At 39.7% G+C, this 20841-nt stretch overlaps 1 protein-coding gene across 2 annotated transcripts in view; it reads left to right on the top strand.

Moving 5' to 3' along the window:
• Positions 1–20841, top strand: part of trip4 (thyroid hormone receptor interactor 4) — an 86374-nt gene that overhangs the window by 21687 nt on the left and 43846 nt on the right. For both annotated transcript variants that reach the window (XM_034881072.1, XM_034881063.1), the window contains one exon: positions 19729–19831. In XM_034881072.1, the coding sequence (XP_034736963.1) occupies positions 19729–19831 (103 nt within the window). The remainder of the gene's footprint in view (positions 1–19728; positions 19832–20841) is intronic.

Raw genomic sequence — 20841 nt, 5'->3', positions numbered from 1 at the left:
TGGAAAAAGGCTGCAATGAAACAAAGAGTGAAAAATTTAAAGGGGTCTGAATACTTTCCGTACCCACTGTAGATCACAAGTCAGTGTTATTCTGCATTTGCTGTTTCTATTATCCCAGTCTCTGTGTCATTGCACCAGTGCTCATAGGCCTTCAAAGTACTTTTATCTTTTTAACAGCCGGTCAATAAAACCCTCCTTTGTGTTGTTCTTTATTGTAGCTTTCATCTTCTTCATGAGTTTAGATTGTCTCTGACTTCTTGCTGCATTAGACGTTAAATTCCCCTGACACGCTGTCTAAAGAGTTGACTTTAAGTCACAGTTTCAGGTAACGGTATCAGCAAATAAAACAAACTGTTTTCACTTAGGTAACGTTACTTTTGACACTCATTCACAACCCACAACCCCCCCCCCACCCCCCGTGTGTGCTGTTTCTTGCGGATGTATGCACACCTGCACATGTCACATGACAGAAACCATAGGCATACAGCACACCACATTGCTGCATGCTTAGACCCTTATCTGTTAAAAGAAGTGCTGGTTTCTATGGAATTCCATTTGTCCAAGCTCTCCCTCTGACCTCCAGAATGGAGCTTCTGTGCTTGTTAGGCCGGCTGGAAGCACCGAGTGATGCCTGTGTTTCATTGTGGGGTAATGTGATATTTATATGCTTAAAGCCTCTCTGCCAGCATGCCACACACACACACACACACAGAGATATATTGGATGCATTCCAAAGGACGGTAAGTCATGCAATGCTATTTTTCCTTCCCCCCCTTCTCTGTAATGTTGCGTGAATCCAAAGCTGTGGCTGCTTCCCTGTCTTCCTGCTCCCCTCCCCCTCCATCATTCCATCCTCATAATTTCCCCCACTTTCTCTCAAACTGTATGTTTTACAGGTCAGGGCTGTGAAAGGGTATGTGTTCATGGAGAAGTCAGGTTATGCTCAGTGAACAGACGTGCACACATATATGCAACTGTGCATCGTTCTCTCTTGCTTTCTCTCTGCTATCTCTTTCTGCACAATCCTCAGTTACACACACCCACATTCCTCCCCTTCCTCCCTTTTCCTTGCTGGGCAGTTTGCCATGACAGAGAGGTCAGACATCATGTGATTCTGCAGTGGTGTGTAGAATGCATTCAGCCCAGAGTCCCCAGACACTGAATGACAACCAACCAAACCTCAGTTACAGGTTTTCAACAGCATGAAAAATACATAGAACCATCTGCTAGACTCTAAATGGCCTGCTACACTGTTTAGAATTTCACTCTTGTCCTTAGACTGCTTCATTGAATGTCACACAGTTCCTTGTGTTGGGTTAACTTTCAATAAAGCCCCCTCTATTATCTCTCCTTCATTTTGTTTAGCTCATTTAACAGGACTTGTTCCTACTGCTGTTTGCTGATCACAGGAACAAAGATAAAGGCAGCACGTGTAATTTCTGACAGCTTCCTATGATGGTCTGAAAGACAGCAGTGTTGATGAAAAGATAGACTCACTGCTAAATAGGTTAAAATTCTTCTTTCTTTATTCTGTAAAAGATATGTGATTGTTATTGCCCTTAAGTCCGACCTATTCAACGTGTTCCTTATTTCTAAGCTGTCATATTGTTTTTTTCTCTTCTCAACTGGATTTTTTTGCCATAGTCATTATGTAGTCATTACTCCTGTATAGTCTTTTAGAACTTAAACAGGAAAGACTACAAAGTACTCAGAATATTGCAATTCTGACTAATATTATTGACTCTTACATAATAGTAATGATGAGATATCAAACCTACTGAGTTAACCAGTTGTTTTGTAATTTGTTTACTGAGTTTGACATTCAAATGCAACAAAAAAAGATATTCTTTTGTTTTCTTACTAGGAAAACTTATGGTTTATATTAGGGCTGCACGATTATGGCCAAAATGATAATCGCGTTTTTTTTAATCAAAATTTTGATTGCGATTATTCTCACGATTATTTGTTGATTTTAACCAAAACAAATGTTATTGTCACATAGGCTATTTATAACTGAGAGAGGGAGTGTGATGGACGCTACTCACCGAGAGACGGCTGACTCAATATGAACGGGTCCAGCAAGGGTCGAACGGCGGAAACACACGTGTGTATGAAACGTCTGTATCGTCACTGCGCTGCATTTTTATGTCCTATGATATTCTGGCCATGGGTCACATCTCTGGCCCAGGTCCAGGTCCAGCAGCTCCGTCTCCCACGCTGTTACTCTACCAACTGAAGTTAGTTGCATTCAATAACTACTTCTGTGTTCTTCGCCGTGGCGGCCACGATAGCAGGGTTACCCGTGGAAACACTGGTACAAATACAGGTTTGCCCCTCATACTTAACAATATAAAGCTGTGTTAATAAAAAATTATAACTGTAGACAAGTGTGGACGAAATGGGTCATGTAACGCAAAATTAAACCATATCCATACAGCATTGCAGCGGCTACGAGGACATTAGCACCGGTGCTTCCTAGAGGAGCTAACAGCTAACAGACGCTACTAGCACTGACTAGCACTGCTCACTGCTGTTGTCTGAAAAACAACAGACGGGACAAAGTGTGCCAGCGTTTACTGGTAAACTGGTAAACCTTGAGACCGATGTATAACCGACTGCTCTCTGTTGAGTTTTCCTCCCGTTACTCTGTCCTCTGTGACTGTTAGAAACTAACCTGCACGGGATGCAGGGAACTACTCTGGCTGGCTCATGATCAGACGGGTTGACCGAGCGCTAGATGCGCTATGCAAAAAACCCGGAGCGTTCTATGAAATGACGCTTAAAAAAATTAACCGCTCGATCACGCAAATTTGATCGTGGGGAGTCAAAATCGTGATTGCGATTAAAATTCGATTAATTGTGCAGCCCTATTTTATATTCAAGAATCAGAGTAGTGATCACCAACTATTACATGTTATTTGGCTAAAATTGCAATTAAATTGTTACTAGTAATAATGCACCATGCAATACTTGTATTAATATTTAGATGGCTGAACTCTCAGCAAGCTTTATTGCTTCCCTGCTAAGACATTTTAAGCAATGCTGAACATAGCATATATAGAAGAAAAAAAATTAAACCTTCCAAATTCTAATAATATACAGAGGGTTTGTTGTAAAGAGAATCAAAGAAATTAAATTAAGTCAAAAGACTATAACCGGTACAGGCCAGACTTTAAAGCCTGTGATTTTGTGGTTAAAGTATGTTTAGCCGTTGCTGTTTTTGAATAGGTATGTTAGCAATTCATTTATGTCCCAGCAGATGTAACTGGAACAGGCTTTTTGTCGCCTGCCTCTCAGTTATTGCTCTCTTTGAAATAATTGCCCCGACTGTGTTAAACAACGTTTGCATAAAACAGGAAAAACGAGACCTCTGTAGGTTTTAATGTTGTGATCTATTTAGTGCCTTGCCACAGGCAAACGCCAACCCCCTGCAATAAGCTTTAATGAAGCATAGAATCAATATGTTTGACATTTATCTTCCATCTCCACATCTGGTGTTTGTTGTTGATGCCCCAAAATTGCTCCTCATGAGGCGTGTGTCTGTGCCAGTTTTTCTGTTTTGGAATAAGGAAATGTTTGAAGGTTGTGTGGTACAGCCAGTGAGTATTTTGCACAAAGTCAGTGGCCAACCATGTTTCCCTGCTATGGTGTTATCGACAATTGGAAGAGCTTTAAATTGAATCATTATTCTTTATGCCGGTTTTCATCTGAGGACAGACATTACTTCAGTCATTATGTCTAGCTGATTTTGAGTGTTCTTGTGTTCCAGCATTCCCCAGGCATGCCTAAGCAATTACTTTATGTCCCATATCAGGCATATGTGTTCATATGAGAAAGGATCTTTATCCACCCAACCCAGACCTAGCAGCACTAAAACCACAAGTATCTCTCCTAGAGAGGAAGAACCAGAGAGGCAGAGAGCGAGAGAGACTGCCACTGCAGGTTCAGAGATTACAAACTCAATTGTACTCTGCTAGATGACATGTCTGCTCAGCAACTTCCTGCTAGTTACATCAGAAGGGAGGAAAGTATGGGGAAAGAGGGGGAGGCGAGGGAGGCCGCCCATGCTTCCAGTGCCATTAATCTTTCTTTGTTCTGCAGCAAAATTAAAACCTTTACCTATCAAGCCAGTGAGTCTGACTTATTCCCAGGGTAGAATCACTAAATGATTATAGGAAAATGAACAACAAAAACCACCTCTGAAGGAATTTCAGATTAGTAGGTTTAATCTTTATTTCTCTTTACTCATTACAACAATTGTAAAATTGTAGATTTCCATATTTAATATTGTACACTCTGTTTGATAGAGATGGTTGAATCAATTATTATTAGGGTCAATATTGATCACTGATTTATCATTCCATTTGTACGATCCTCTACCAGTCAACATTTGTTTACTTGTTTGAAACACCTTTACAGAATGCCCCCACATAACAGAATCTGTCAAATCTTTGCCTCATGTCTGCTACACTAGTTATTGTCACTTATCTTAACGAGAAAATGATAACATCTTGGTATGTGCTGTTGAGTTCATCAACCACATCTGTCTAACCCTCAAACATGTGACTACCGTAGCTTTTGGATGATCATGGAGCAAGTGGGTCGGATAATATTAAAAATAAAATACATATTATTTACATAGAGAAGTTTTTCTATCTATGTAAGTAGAAATGCATGAGACTGGCAACAAATTTTGTTCAATCATCTGTTTTGTCAACACATTAATGGGATCTTTTCAGAGGTAATGTGTGCCAGCTAGGTGCTGCCAGCCGTTGGGCATTAAGTGTTTGTTTTCAAAAGATTGCCAGTGTCTTTATGAATAGTCTCACTATGAAATCACTAACAAACATGGGCAAAAGTACCAAGGAAATGTAAATTGCAGGAGTGTGATCCTTATTGTCATTGAGGCTCTGGTGATATGTGCTGAGGGAAGCAGAGAATTCACAGTCTGCCCCATACAGTATTCACCAGGTAGCCGCTCGCGATCAAGCAGAATTAACATCAAATTCAATGTGCTTTCCCTTTGTGTAGTGATGTCTCGCTGAAATGTCTTTACCTTTAACTCTTCTGGGCCAGCTTTCAACTTTAGAGCTGAAGGGTGGCATTGTGAAATCACAGAAAGATTATTCTCTATTCACAGACACACTTTTTTAGAATGGATTACAATGTCTATGAAAAGTATTCCACCCGCTTGGATGTTTCACCCTTATGTTTCTGTCATACATGAAATCATGGTGGTCGATATAGTTTTTTCACAAGAATTTGCAAAAAAAACTTTAATATCAAAGTGAAGATGGATTTTTACAAGCTAATGTCAGTTAATAAAAAATATATAATGTAAAGAAGATAATTGCATAAATACTCACCCCCTTTAGGTCAGCATTTAGTAAATCCACCTTTGGTTGTAGTTACAACACTGAGTTGGTGTGGATATGTTTCAATCAGGCTGGCACATCTGGACACTGCTATTTTTTTCCATCCTTCCTTGCAGAACAGGTCAAGCTCTGTCAGGTTGCTCTAGTATTGGGCGTGAACAGCTCTTTTCAAGTCCAGCTATAAATTCTTAGTTGGATTGAGATCTGGGCTTTGACTTGGCCACTCCAGAACATACACCTTGTTATCTTCGAACCATTTCTGTGTAGCTTTTGCTGTATGCTTGGGGTTGTCATCTTCCTGGAAAATAAATCTTCTCCCAAATGATAGTGCTCTTGCAGACTGAGTCATATTATCTTCTAGGATTTGGCAATATTTTTCTGCATTTGTGTTCCCCTACCTTTACAAGCCTTCCAAGGCCTGCTGTTGCAAACCATCCCCAGAGTACGATGCTTCATGGTGGAGATGGTGTGTTTGTGGTGATGTGCAGTGTTTGGTGTTCGCCAAACATACCGTAGTCTGCTGGCCAAAAAGCTCAATTTTTGTCTCATTAGACCAAGGAACCTTCTTCCAATTGACCTTGGAGTCTAGCACATCCCTTCGGGCGAATTCCAGGCGAGATTTCATATGAGCTTTTTTCAACAGTGGCTTTCTCTTTGTCACTCTCCCATACAGCTTTGAGTGGTAAAGAACCCGGGCAACAGTTGTTGTATATACAGTGGCTCTACTAAGCCACTAAAGCTTTTAACTCCTTCAGAGTGGTTGTAGGTTTCTTGGTGGCCTCGCTCACCAGTATCACTCTTTAATAAGAGTAAAATCCAAATGAAATGCCAATGCAGTTCCCTTAAATGTCACAATGAAGCTCTAATCAAGGATTGTTTCAGTCACATGACATAACAAAATTGTTTCACGTGGCTCCATTCTAATACATTGACAAAAATCATAGCTGAAAAAAGACTGACATGCAGTAATGTGTGATTTCCTGTATTAGACGCAACAACCGTTCAGATTGTGAGAAAGTTGTTGGAATCTTTTGGTAAAAATGAGAATTAGAATCAGAAAAGAGGTTTTTTTACCACAAGAAGTTACATTTTGCCTTGGGGATTGGTCCATACATAAACAAACATATTAAACGTTAATATGAATTAAACAATAAAAACAGAAACAAATGAATACAAAATAGCGGTTTTGCATAAAGAAAGGAGGCTGAATGGGTTGAGACAGAATGTGCAAAAAATATATATAGGATGTGTAAGGACAGGTGTATAGTCTAGGAGAAAGGTTAATGCAAACATGACCACGGGGAAAAAAAGTTGAGTGACACGTTTTCTATCTCACAGTTTCCAAATCAAGCAGAGACACATATCACCTACACTACCGGTCAAAAGCTTAGGGTCACTTTCACATTTCCATTCCACTCCATTATAGACCGAATACCAGCTGATCTGGGTGGGTGGCTGATCTTTAATGCAATATCTACATTGGCCATTATCAGCAACCATTCCTCCAATCATCCAAAGGCACATTATGTTTAATAATTTGATATAATTTTACAAAATGAACTGAGAAAACATTGGAGAACCCTCTCGCAATTATGTGAACACATAATGTAATCTAAAAACTACTGCCCTGGTTAAAAAACAATGCAACTGATCTCATCTGGTATTCTGTCTATAATGGAGTGCAATGGAAATTTCTAGGTGACCCCAAACTTTTGACCGTCAGTGGATGTCCACCTTATAGGGCTTATACTAGTGTTTTCTGGCTGGAACGATTTTAACACATTCAGTAAGCTTCTGTGAATCATCAATAGGATTTATAAGCATATATTTAAATTTAACATAAAATGCTATTGAGTCATTATGAAATAATGGCATCATTGAAACAACTATTGAGAATCAATAAGGAATTTACAGTCTTACTCCCTTCGCCGTGCTTCCTTTACCATTTTTAGTACAATTTCTTGAAGCAAATGCTCTTCTGGCATGGTCCACCGGGCAATTTACCATCACACGCTTTGGCAGGCTCTGTGTGTGTGAAGTATAGTATTGATTGATTTACATGCAACATCATTTTCTTTCTCTTTCAAATTTCTGGTGGTCAGTGTAGCGAGAATAACATTCAGCATAAATTCAACATAATTACTTTAATAATGCTGCCACTTCACATATCTGTGCTGGGTGTTTAAAAAACATAGGCAAGTTAGGTCATGCCGTGGAAGAACACATCTTTCTTTCATTTACATTAAAAGCTTGATTGCTTTCATCAGTCACATTGAGTCCAGACGTCACTGTAAGAATAATAATAATAATATTAGAATTGCCAAAAAGCAACTGAGTCATCCTCTCCACTGAACTCAAGTTCAAATAGACAGTGTGAGAAGCTATTTAAGCTTTAAAGGACAGCTGGATAAGACAATAGAATAATATTTAAGCACATATTATTTCTCTTTCATCTCTAGCAAATTGGTACTGAAACCTTTATGTTGAAATGCATTGTGTTATGTACGATTGAGAAGATCAAAGAAAGAACACCTTTTATCTAGTTGCATCAACCACAATCCAAGCATGGGAAGAAAGTATTTATACAATGATTTTTACAGGTCTTGCTAGAAAAAGAATGTTTTCTGTATAAAGTGTAACAAGAATTGGTGTCCGTTTCTAATGTTGGCAATCATAACATGGTAAGTGGTGTTAATAGGGCTGTAGGTATTTGTTTTTGTAAGGAATGGGTGTATATAGTTTGTTGATCCACTCTAACATAAACTGTCAGCTTACTATATTACTACCAGTAGTAACAGTGTTACTTGCAATGCCAAGGAAGAAATCATTAAGGAACTCCATTAGAAAAAAAACTGTTCACAGCTACCACATGCAGTTCTGGATGAATGCTTAACTAGCTGGCAAACTACAGCTGATAAAATTTCAAATTTCGGGGGCTAGAAATCAGAAGCTGCTTTTTTGCCTCTGTTTGAAATGGAGGACCCAATGGTTCAAAAATTACTTACAATTTCAAATAGTACATCTGCCACCGTATCAATGTAAAGTGCATATCTTTTTCGCGTGTATGGAAACAGAAGGGTATAGCAGTAGTAGCTAAGGAACAGTTGTCTTATTTCATTTAATGAAAGCCTACATTGTTCAGGGCTGTATTAGTAGAATTCATAAGTAAATACAAGTATCCCATTTAATTTCCAAGTTGCGTCTAACCTAACAAATATTTGAGCTCACTTGGAAAACTGTGAACATAAGTTGAAAACTACTAAAACACCTTCTGTTTAACATTTCAATGTGTTTCCCATTGGAACATATCCGTCACATCATCTTATCTATTGTAAGCTGTTGTACTAACCCATGGGCTTAGAGAAACCTAAAACTTGCCTTTGATAGGAATCAAGGGACTGCCTTCTGTGCTCCTTACTCAAACCACGCTTATTGCCAGCCTCAAGAGAAGGAGGGAAGAGACAGTTGTTTCCCACAGCGCCTGAGTGAACACAGATGGGAGGGCTGTACCCCGGTGTCAGAATATCAAAGCAAATATTCACCTTAAGAGACAGACATGTTCATAAACTCCCGGTCCTTCTCAATTTCAACATTATGAAATCAAATGCCCACAGTTAAGTGGTTTGTTACCTTACTTAAAATACAAGCCTTTTTGCTGACGGCACCTGTGTTAACGAGAGCTGGATTTGTGGCACCGATAAAAGGAGGTTGTGGTGGAAAATAAGAAGTTTTAATGCCTAAGATTCCCTGGAATTTTTTCTTTGAAGTCGAGGTTTGAAAGCAGACATGGTAATTGTCTTTAGGGGTTCTTGCTGTGTGTGGGTGTGTGTGTGTGTGTGTGAGTGTAAGGGAGAACTACTAGTAGAAGGGCTTGACTGTGTGAAATTCTGTTAATGCAGATACTGCCAGTTAATGCCACTTATTTTTTCATGTTTGGGATTTGTAACTTATGAAACACTTTGTTAAAGGGGACATGTAATGCTTTTCCGTGTTTTCTGTCAAATCTACAATTTTATAATGTTGGATTTTCATGTTAAACCTTCAAATAATGGCGCAAAAGTATTTTTGAGAAATCCCTGTGTGCTAGAACAGATTTCTAACTATTCTGAACACTCTGGTTCCAACCGTTTTTTCTATTCTCGGTTAAGTCTTACGCAACTCTACGCCAATCGTCTATGATTGGTCATCTGCTACAAGTAGGCAGCATTGGAGATTGGTGTTAACATTGCGGCATGCAACTACATGGCTAATGGCAGTAAACAATGTCATCTGGGCTGCCAATGTTGTTAAAGTAATGGTTCGGAGTAATTTCACCCTAGGGTCCTTTGCACCACGACCTCAAGCCAAACAACCCCCCAGAAGCTTTTTTCACCTGGGTCGAACATTGGGCGAGTTAGCGTTATCAGCTGATTTGCTTAGTTAAGGCGCTAATTGAACCACGGGTGTATCTCGTAAATTACCCCACTAATGATGCCCGAAATGATATCAAACTTCTACAGTAGTACAAATAGGTTTTCTACTCATAAAACGATGGATTGGGAAGTTTGTAAGTACACCAGGAGTTTATTTAAATAACATTTGTCTGCTGGCTTCTGCTCTCTGCTGCTAGCTAGCGGCAGTAAGACGAGTGCTTAGGGACGTCTACAAATTACAACACCGAAAAGAGATACAACAAACATATTTATTAATTTAATGATTAAAGGTTCCCTTGGCACGGAAATGTTACTTTACGAGGTTTTTTAACATTAATAAAGTAATAATAACAATAATAATAATATTGTATCCTTTATTAATACCATAAACAAAATCACAATTTTACACACATTACACACAGACCTGAATTACACACACATGCTCAGTACCTATACATCTAACAATGCATTCCCCCAGCCTGACTCTGTTTCCCCAGTGGCTAGAAATGGTGATAGGTGTAAACCGAGCCCTGGGTATCCTGCTCTGCCTTTGAGAAATTGAAAGCTCAGATGGGCTGATCTGGAATCTTGCTCCTTTTGAGGTCATAAGAATTCCCGGTCACATTACTGGTGAAACATATCCGACTGTGTAGAGTTTGGTTCAGAAGCCTTTATCTATTTTGAAGGTAGAAAGTGCTGCTTTGTTCCACTACAATCTATTAATGAATCTATTATGTAGCTACATGCTAACGCGACATAGCTGTAATCTCGGCCAATGCTGGTAATTTCTCCCCAAATTCCAGTCACTTTACTGCTGGGACATGTCCGGTTGTGTAAAATTTGGTTTAAAAGCTTTTATTGGTGATTTCTCACGGTACAAAGTGTTGCTATATACTCCATTGCAGTAGCTCCAGGTTCAACTAGCTAGCTAGTAAAACACAAATCGGAGGCTCTCTGGCTGGCCAATCAGTGTAGACTGGGCTTTATCGGGAGGAGGGATTAAAGAGACAGGGGCTCCTACAGAGGGTGAATACAGATGCAGCAACCATGGACAGTATGAGGAAAATAGTTTTTTTTTTAACATTAAAGCATGTAAACATCTTCTAGTACAAACACAAAATATAGTATAATCCTGAAAATTCTGTATAATAATGCTGGTTTTTCAAAATGCTATTTTCTGCCTCACATTAGAAATCTTTTTGTTTTTTCAATTTCGAAAGAGTCCTGTACTCGTCAAACAGAAGCTTAACTGTGAGAACTGTGAGAACTGTGACTTCAATAGAGAACCCTTGTCCTTGGAAAGTTTCAGTAGCAAGCAGTAGTCGAGCTGAGTCTAAAAAAAGTGTGTGTAACAGTCTTGTTTTCTTCTTGCCTGAGGGCCACTGCAGGAGGTGAAGTTACTGTCATAGAAATTGTTATGCTCATGAAGCAGTAGAGTAGCAAAATACATTTAATACCTCTTGTGCCTACTTTCAGGGAATTTTAATAGTGATGGTGGGCTGGTGACGGCTTGAAGTAATTTACATCAAGACAATAATGAGCGTTAATTGCTGACATGCAGAGTTGGGTCTTGAACTAAACACCACAGTACAAATACACCAAGACATCACAGTTAATATCAGTAATTCCTGCCGAGATTCCTCTTTTGATAGGTCGATGCACGTGTCACATTGCAGTGATGGTTTGATTTAAAAAAAACTTGCCTATGTTGTTTGTACTCTTAGATACAAACGGCATGTACAGGCTTGTACTTTGAGATTAATTACAAACATATGTTATAACTCAGGTTTTTACACTTTTTTAGTGCAAAATGTGTGAACTGACCTTTTTAGTTGTACTGAAACAGGGAGCTTTTTAAGGCAAAGGAAATGTGTTTTTTTCAGTTGAGCAGACTGCCTCGGTGGCAGTAATTGGAAAATCATGGCACTGGTGCCGAGCTTCTAATAATGAGACATGTCTCTCGTTGTGTTGAGGGTATTAATAATGTAAAAATTCAGAAGACAGTGTTGGACACTCCTAGATAATTAATGTTCCCTCTCCAAACTTGACACCAGTTGCTTCTGTAGGTGAAGGAGTATGTTACATTTTTAATCATCACCGTGCAACTCCGTGTGCCTGAGCTCCAATGAAAGAGACAAAATGAGCTGCACTAGCTGCCTGCTTAGAAGGAGAAGGTTCGCATTGCTTTGGGTTAATGTCAGATGGCATCAGTGTGATTCAAAGACGGTGTCTGTTCTGGCTGAGGGTACATATGTTTGCACCTACGTTCCCAGTTTTTAAAGGGGTTGTAAAACATGTCTGAAAATGCTTTGGCCATGTGGTGGTTCCTGTGGCTAAGTGGAAAGTTAAGTTAGCAGTTAGGTTATTTTAGATTGCAACTAATAAATGAGTACTTAAAGCTTTAGTGCCTAACTTTTTGATATTAATGAACGTCTGCTACATTCATGTGGACGCGCCAACAGTTTTGTTTGCATTACCTAGAATTCCTCATGGGGGCGGCAGCCACTGTGCACTATACCTTTGATACATGATCAGTATAAAAGCAAAAGATATGTTTCACTCCTTCCTTTATTTGCATTATAGATTAATATGCCAGTTATGTTCTTAATTAATTAACTAATCATTGGTCTGTATGTCAAAAATGCTAAGTTTTGCCCATCACACTTTACTAAAGACCAAAGTGAAGCTTTGACTAATTGACCAATGGATTAATTGACATAGTCTAGATCAGCGGAAATACAATTCCCTGATAAAGCCTGACATCCAGCACATGGCTCACTTGCTGGATGTCTGCTCTCTGTTTGTGTTGCCGTTCTCGAAAACCCTTCGCTACAGGAAACAACAGCCTTCCAGCTAGCAGACTAAACGCAAGTTTTGAAGAAAATCTGGACCGTGCAGTAAGTCAGGCCAAATTGGTTCTTTCAGGGAATGATTGTAAAGATTAACAAGGAATATGGTTACGGCACTTCCTGTGTAACTGGGACGTTTTCGAACCAATTAGTGAGAAATTTGGATGAAGAACACACGGCAATACACTGGTAAGAACAAATTGCGTTTAACCATATATCCGGCTAATTTAAATAATTCACGTGGCTGTATTGTGTGAACAACTTATTTATTATTGTATGTCCCACCATAAGAAGTTCAGTTGCAGAACCACCATCCCAACATCCGGAGCTTAGCACTGCCCAAAACAATTGGGAGGGGTTTAGAGAAATGAAGGCAACCCAGAGTATTTTTTTCTTTTATCCTTGAATGTATTTGTGGTGTAGCCAGACTTTACTCCACGGTGCTTTGGAGATAGGTCTGGCAATGTGTGATGAAATGACTAATGATTTCATCTCCAGTTAGGATTGAATAACTAATTTGTCAGGTTCAGATTGTATGTAGGCATGAGCATAGCAGTTATTTTAAAAGAAAGTCCTTGCATTTCAATGGCCCATTATACAAAGATTACAACATTTCTATAGAATTTTGCCAGATGCCAGTTAATAAAAAATAATTGAAAAAGAGATTATGATAAATGCATATGAGATGATTTGGCCTTGTTTTTCAGGAAAAGGATTATGTGGCTGAGAAACGAAACACAATGTTCAAATGAATTCTAAAAGGAAAATGGAATCAATTATGTTTCTGGCAACATTTACACGCATGGTGTAATTTGGCTTTTTGCCATACTCTAGTAGAGATCCTGTCTGTGTTAAGCTGTTTACATGATCCGTAGATACGTTTTAGTTGAGTCTCTTTGTTACCATGAATGTAAAACTTAACAAAACATTTCAATCCCCCTGAGCTGTTCTTTAAATATATATATATTGAGTTGCCACAGATATTTTGACTTTGCAATGGCAGGTCATCTCTAAGACACTACTAAGACAGGGTTTCCTTCCCAGATTGAAAATATACAGCTGCAATACATGTAAATGAAAATGATCTGAACTAAATAGCCTAGGATATATATATATATATATATATATATAAAAAAAAAACATCTCTGAGAAAGCTCCTCCACTTGTTTTCAACAACAAAAAACAGACTTTATGAAAAGAGCTAGGGACAGAGAGGGGGAGCGTGATGGACTGAAGCGTACGCCACTCACAGAACGATGTCTGTAGCGTCACTGCGCTGCATTTATATGAACTATGATATTCTGGACATGGGTCACATCTCTCGCCCAGGTCCAGCAGGCTCCGTCTCAAACACAGGCGCGGGTTTACAGAAGAAATAGGTCATGTAACGCATAATTAAAACATATCGATATAGACAACATTGCTTCGTTCGTTGAGAGGCAAGAGATGTGAGGACGTTAGGTGCACTGGTGCGACCTAGAGGAAAAATGTTAGTCACACCCTAGAGCCCTGTGAGTTAACATACACTAACTAGCACTGGTTACTGCTGTTTTCTGAAGAACAACACAGACGGGACAAAATGTTGCGTTTACTGGTAAACTGGTAAACCTTGTGACTGACTTCTGTTGTGGAATTTTCCTGGAGGAAACCACTCTGAATGGCACATTATCAAACTGTAGTTTACGGAGCAGTAGATTGGCTTTGCAAAAAACAAAATAAAATGAAGCGTTCTATGAATGGAATGCTGCATTTAAATATCGCTTGATCACGTAAATTAGATCGTGGGAAGCCCAAATCATGATTGTGATTAAATTGTGATTCATTTTGCAGCCCTCCTTGAGTGGGACATGTACTACCCGATTTCTCTTTTTCCACCGTGACTGTCCTCAGTACAACACAGTCAGGCGAAAGGCTTTTACTGCTGCTCTTTTATTCGTTGAATCAGAAAATGCTGTTCTCTCTCAATGATTAATTTATTCTGATCAACTCTACTTTGTCGCCTTTCATGATGTTAAGCTGCTCTTAATGAAACTCAACACTTCCTGCAGATGTTTCACAGTAAACGTGAAGTGAAAAGATTATTTCTCCTGAAACCGCTGGAAGGCCTTTTAATGTGAAACAGATGGAGGAATAAGTTTGCATTAACAGCAAACAACAGATGGAAGGAAATCTGAAAACAGAGCGGATTCTTACTAAAGAATGATCAAAAACATATAAAACTGTCAATAAGAAATTAAGGCCCATCTGTCATAATAGCCTGTCTAAATTAAATACCTGCTTCTTTCTTCAGTCGAGGTGAATAAAAGCCTTGATAATTTACGGTGTAACTTTTATGCTTGCTGACCCAAATAGAGGCCTCTAACATGCACAAATTGGTTATTTTCCCTCCCGAAAAGAACAGATGATTGCTGACGTACATTAGCTGATTTGATTAACCCTATGAGACTAATTTACTAAATTATAATTTAAACTTGTAACTTTAGTGGAATAGGTAAATAACACAGTTTGTTTTGAGGATGTCATCTGCAGTTAATTTTGTAGACCGTGTTGACTGGTGATACATTACACCATGCATACATGAACAGTACACATGTTTGCATGTCTGTGTGCGCTCTCATCCTGTGCAGCGGTGGAAAAATAAATAATACACTTAGTGCGTGCAAAAAGCTGAAAGGCAGTTACAGAACAGTTCCCTGAGGGCAGCTGCATTTGTTTGAGGGTTAATGAATGCCAGAAACAGGCTTGTGTTGTTTGGGGAACACAATAGATTAAAGAACGATTGGCGAACGATTGCTGTTGCGTACAGTTCCCAACAACACCCCTTTTTACCTCCCACATGTAACCCATAGCTCAGAGACAACCCATCTGTTTCTCCATTCCCAGGATGAAACCAGCCCTCACAGACCTGCCTAAGCAGTATTTCAAAAGTGTCCTTTCTGGGAAGACACAGTTTGTGTAGTTCCCTGTCTATGAAAATATCTGCCTCTGTGTTTTCTCTCTCACCTTATACTCTTATTATCCATCTTTCTTACAGAATCAAATTGCTCATTTTTACTCGCTGGTTCTCCCCTTCTCATTCTCTGCCTTCCTCCCCCTTATTCCACCCTCCTCATTTTTAAAAGCCACATGCTCCCAGCCCGTCTGGCTCAGTTGCACCCTGCCAATGAAGGGCTTTTTATTGGGCTGAGATTGAGTGCAGCCAAGCAGGGCCTGGCTAGTGCTGAGGCCAGCCTCGCAGTCCCACCATCCCCCCCTCCCCCATTGCACAGACCACTCCACATGCCTGTTCTGGTCTGGCCCTGTCGCCCAGAAGGAGATTACTTGTCTCTGCTGCCCTTAATTGCCGACAGCAGCTGAAAAGAGCCAGAGAGAGAGACATTGTAGAGAGAGGAGAGGGAACAGTGTTGGCTTGTTGAGCTGTTACTTGACAAGCTTGGACTCAAAGGTTTGTGTTCCTGCTGTCAAACCTTGGCTCTGTATTAGTTGGTTTTATTAAGATGGATGTTGTTTTCATAAAATGTTGGAGGAACTCATAGTATATTGGACTGTACTAAAAATGAACAGTACAGTGTATAGAAGCCATGTGATGTGTTTTAGAAAGGGAAGCTGATAAAAGACTCACAATGTCTAAACCTCAGTGCATGTTACTTTATTATAAGGATGTGAGCAATAGGACCACTGTGGCCTCATATTGCCTTATAAGCCACTGTTATTTTTTCATAGCCAAAGACTTCCCCGCCATCCCTTTTTTCTCTTTCCAATGAACTTGTTAATTTCATGTTATTACAGTTGGTTTTATGTTGAATCCCCTCTGGTTTGATCCCAGCCAAAGCCGGCCGTGACCAATTTGTCGCCCTAGGCAAGTTTTTAGCTGGTGCCCCTTGCATTGCAGCCAATTCCATCACCCTCCACTCTGTTCATACACTCACACAGTAGCTGCATAGCTTTATGTCTTTGAGGTCATTTTTATTTTAGAACACAGGGTTCAAAATTGAATTTCTAGTTAATGTTCAAAGTGTCATCAGAAGAATTACAAATACAATATAAATAAGGCATTGTGCAAAATACATATTAAAGAAACCACGCTGAAGTGAACTTGACGCTGCAGGTGGTCCAGGATGTGCTGCCTCCCATAAAACCACAACATGTTTTTTAAACTTTGGTTATTGTAAAGATTTAAAAATAAAATACATAGCATATTTGTTAGCCAGCTAGAGGTGCTAGAGTTCCCTGTGTCCCCCCTATTTCTGGTATTTATGCTAAGCTAAACTAACTGACTTCTGGCGGTAGTTTCAAACTCATGGCAAGTCATCCTATTCCTTTAGGTGAGCCAACAAGGTGAATCCCACACGATCTGATCGCGGGTTAAAACTAAAGCAAAAATGCACTTTTGTTGAAAACACATGACTGAGGACTACATTCATCGTAAGTTGCCATGCTATCAAGATATGTTTGTATCTTTTTCCTGAAAACTGTTTGGATTCTGGCCATGCAGTAGATGCATCTCTGTGTTTAACATGAGCCAATGGGGAGTCATGTTTATGAGCAGGTAGAAGATGCAGAGTCCATTGTCTCACAATTGTCAGAGTTCTAACTCCAAGCAAATTGGCCTGAAGCAACCAACCTGTCATATTCAATTCACACTGAGACTTTTTAATGCACCTGTCACACTATATATACACCCTCAGATCTCTCCCATGTCAAACGCATTGGTCCTCTAGCCAGAATGCCCTTGGGCTGTGACCCAGACCTTCTATGCTGAGAAATTGGCACACTTATGACACAGATCACTTTCAACTAAATTCATTGCGTTAGACATTGTCACCCATAGTGATTTCACCTAATTCCACTTAACAATTTGTTAATTCCCTACCTGTGTTTCTCAACAAGCTCAACTTTGATTGCATTTGTAAGCAGGTCCGCACTGACTACATTAGATCCTTCCCGATGAATATGGAGGCTTTAGCAAACCTGCTTGTCACACAACCACAATGTTTCATGCCCTTTTGATTAACATGGAATGGAAACAATTAGGTGGGGGAGGTAGTGGAGCAAAGCAGCACATTCAACAGCTCTAAATGCTAATTAGCTAATGGAGGATGAAAGAAGCAGGCAACTGGCGGCGTTTCACATGAACACACTTAAACTCTGACTGCAGCTATGCTCATTTCATTTGAATTTAGCATGACCACCACCATTTAGACTTTCTGAGTACTCAGACAATGCAGCCATCTTGTGCAATGTCAATTGTTTTTGTAATTATCTAAAATGAGGCTTAACTTGTTTCATGTTACTTTCCTAATTTTGAATCATCTCTTCTTCACACTTTTAATCACTACTGTATTATCTTCTTAGTTATGATTGATTTTCTTTTCCCAGCACTTTTAATATGATTGCTTTATAGAAATATTCCCTGGTCTTAACAGTTCACAGGATCAGTCTTTACATTGTAGGTAGAAATGCATGTCCCCATGTCCCCCTCCTTACAAGGATCAATTTACAAATCCTCAAATTATTGTTGACTATTTGATTAGTTGACTAATTGTTTTAATACTGAAGTAAAGTAATAACGGGCTTTAGCTACACAGTCTATAGTCAAACAGTAATATTAAGTCATTGTTGATTTTAAAGGTATCTTTGGAGCTTATGACCACTATAAGTGCTATGGAGCGATTATTTTCCGTGTTTTGGTTGTTCTCCTGCATCTACCCAAGATTGCACACGCACAAGCATGTGGCAGATGCAATGCACATTCCTGCCAAGGGTTTCGCACTACACTCAATGGTTTAATGCTGAATCTAAACAGAAACTTAGTTTGTTTACAAGAAAATCTCCAAATGGCACCTTCTAATCTTTTCATGGGATTTGAGGAGGGTAAGAAAAATATAGAACATACCAGCCATATCCCATAACACTACATTTGTGGACTTATGCCCTTTATCTTGTTTAAACTCATACTAGATCATAGCTAGCTTCAAGGGCTGTCAGGGGAAGTTCTATCTTGGAGACAGCATACTTGACTGGGAGACATAATTTAATTGGAATCACTGTGTCGTTTGGAAGGAGGATTCAAGGGGCGCTTTTAGGGTCCCCACCAATGTCTTTTTACATATTTTATCACTCACCAGCTGAAATAATAATCTGAAGTAAACCTCTCTATCATTGCTCCCCAGTTTGTCAGAGACCATACAGATGGGTTGCAGACTGTTCATTTCCATTTAAAGCCCCAAATTTGTCACAACCTTCAGTGCTCCTTTGAGAAAGATAGAGAGACTGTGAAAACGAGAGGGGCGAGAAGCATGCTGTCATGAAAAGAGCTGCTTCCTGGCTGGCTAGATGCAATCATGGGCACTATCTGATAGCGCCGGAGGAAATTGGATGAGCTGAGAGCCGTTGGCTGCTCGTGATGGGAAAGATGACTCCTTTGTCACTGTGTCAGTCAATTCCATACTCTCACCTGAGAGACCAATCAATAACACAGGGGAGGGAGAGGTTTTCTCTTGTCCCTTGGCCTCTGTATCCTGCAGGCTGCTGTCAATTATGTGCTTTAAAACGTCCTCTCCATTAGAGGGAAGAGGTATGGCATGTTATATGGTATGAATAAATATGTCATGGATGTGGTTAAATGTGATGTATTTCTGTAGAATTGGAACTAAGCTTTCCAAAAATTAGGTGTTTGAAGTTACCAACTCTATGTGTAATTACTAGGCGAACACATACATATTGTGTTTGTGTGATTCTCGACTTTTTGACAGTGTGTATTTCCACTTCTGAAAAAATACTTTGGATGTGGATATTGGTGCTGATTTAATCTTTGCAGTGGTGCGACTGCAAAGATTGCAACTGCGTTATTATTTGTGCAATTATAGTGCATAAAACCCAGAGAGACTCATATTGTAACTATCAGTTGCTGTCTGGGCATGTAGTGTTACATCAAGCATGGATGACTTATCGCTTGATGAAGGTGTATAAACAGAGACACTCACTGAAAGATTCATTACCATGATACTGGGCTTCATGAGATTTAACATGCATGTGTGTACGATGATGCTAAACTGTTCTCTGCTTTCTTCGTCCTCCCCACCCCTGCAGTTCCCTGACACCTGTGAGGAGTCTGCTTCCCCATTCGTCTTCATCTGCACCAACCCCCAGGAGCTGCTGGTGAAATTCCCCATGAAAGGGAAGCACAAGATCTGTAAGTCCTACTTCTTTCATCTAAGGGGACGTGAAGTGGATGAAATTAGCCTGAGCTGAGTAAGGATTTTTTATTGAATAAATATATGCTGAATAAATGATCAACTCTTCCCCCTGCCATTGTGTACACACACAGTGTAAAAGAGTGATAGTGCTTGACACAGGGTCCGATTACTATACTGTATGTTCATTAATAGAACCAAATTACACACAAACACACAAGCGTTCTCCCACATACATATGTACAGATCCTCTCTGAGTGCCATCTGTAAGGGCAGGGCTTTGCTGTCAGGTTGCCTGGGGGACAAGCCAACCCTGGATGTGCAATGTTGTGGCTGTATTGTGTGATTTACAATAGGACTCAAACACATTTTACCTCTGCTACCATAGCTGCTGCTGCAAAACGATGTACCTGCAAGCTCTTTTGTTGATATTTCAAAACCATCTAAATACTTGAGAGGATTAGTTATGCAGCTGTGCCTCTTTCAGATCTTTTCAGATCGTTAGAGTAAGCTTTTTGAAGCGGTTCATGATAAAATGTAGTAGGAAATGTGTCTTACTAAAATGAATATAATGACCTTGTCTTCATTTTTGTTGAAATGCAAGTACACTTAGCACAGTTGTTTAGCCTAGAAATCTAAAGGCACCCTAGCGGCAGCAAATGTAAATTCCTTCCAGAGTCAGTCTAACAACTCTCCGTTGGCTTGTGAGATGGAAAAAACGTATTCTGGTCAGGCCAATCACATCGTGTATATAGTCGGTGGGCGGGCTTAACATAAGGACGACGGAGTTGCGACAGCTCCGTGTGAACTCCCTGCTATTTTAAAACAAAGACGATTGTCTTTAGAATCGGCTTTGGACGCGGCTCCGGAATACTCAGAGTTATCACTGAAGTCATTTAAAAAAAAGAAGATGTGTTCGGAGATTTGCCGACCGGATACGGCAAAAGTTTAATCCATCAATCAGCGTTGCTCTGGTTGGAAGTACAGGTCCTTACCAGTGAAGAGTAAA

The sequence above is a fragment of the Etheostoma cragini genome, chromosome 1 (genome assembly GCF_013103735.1).
Source record: "Etheostoma cragini isolate CJK2018 chromosome 1, CSU_Ecrag_1.0, whole genome shotgun sequence".
Lineage (NCBI taxonomy): Eukaryota > Metazoa > Chordata > Actinopteri > Perciformes > Percidae > Etheostoma > Etheostoma cragini.
Note: the sequence above shows the minus strand (reverse complement) of the source record. Positions and strands in the feature narration are given on the sequence as shown.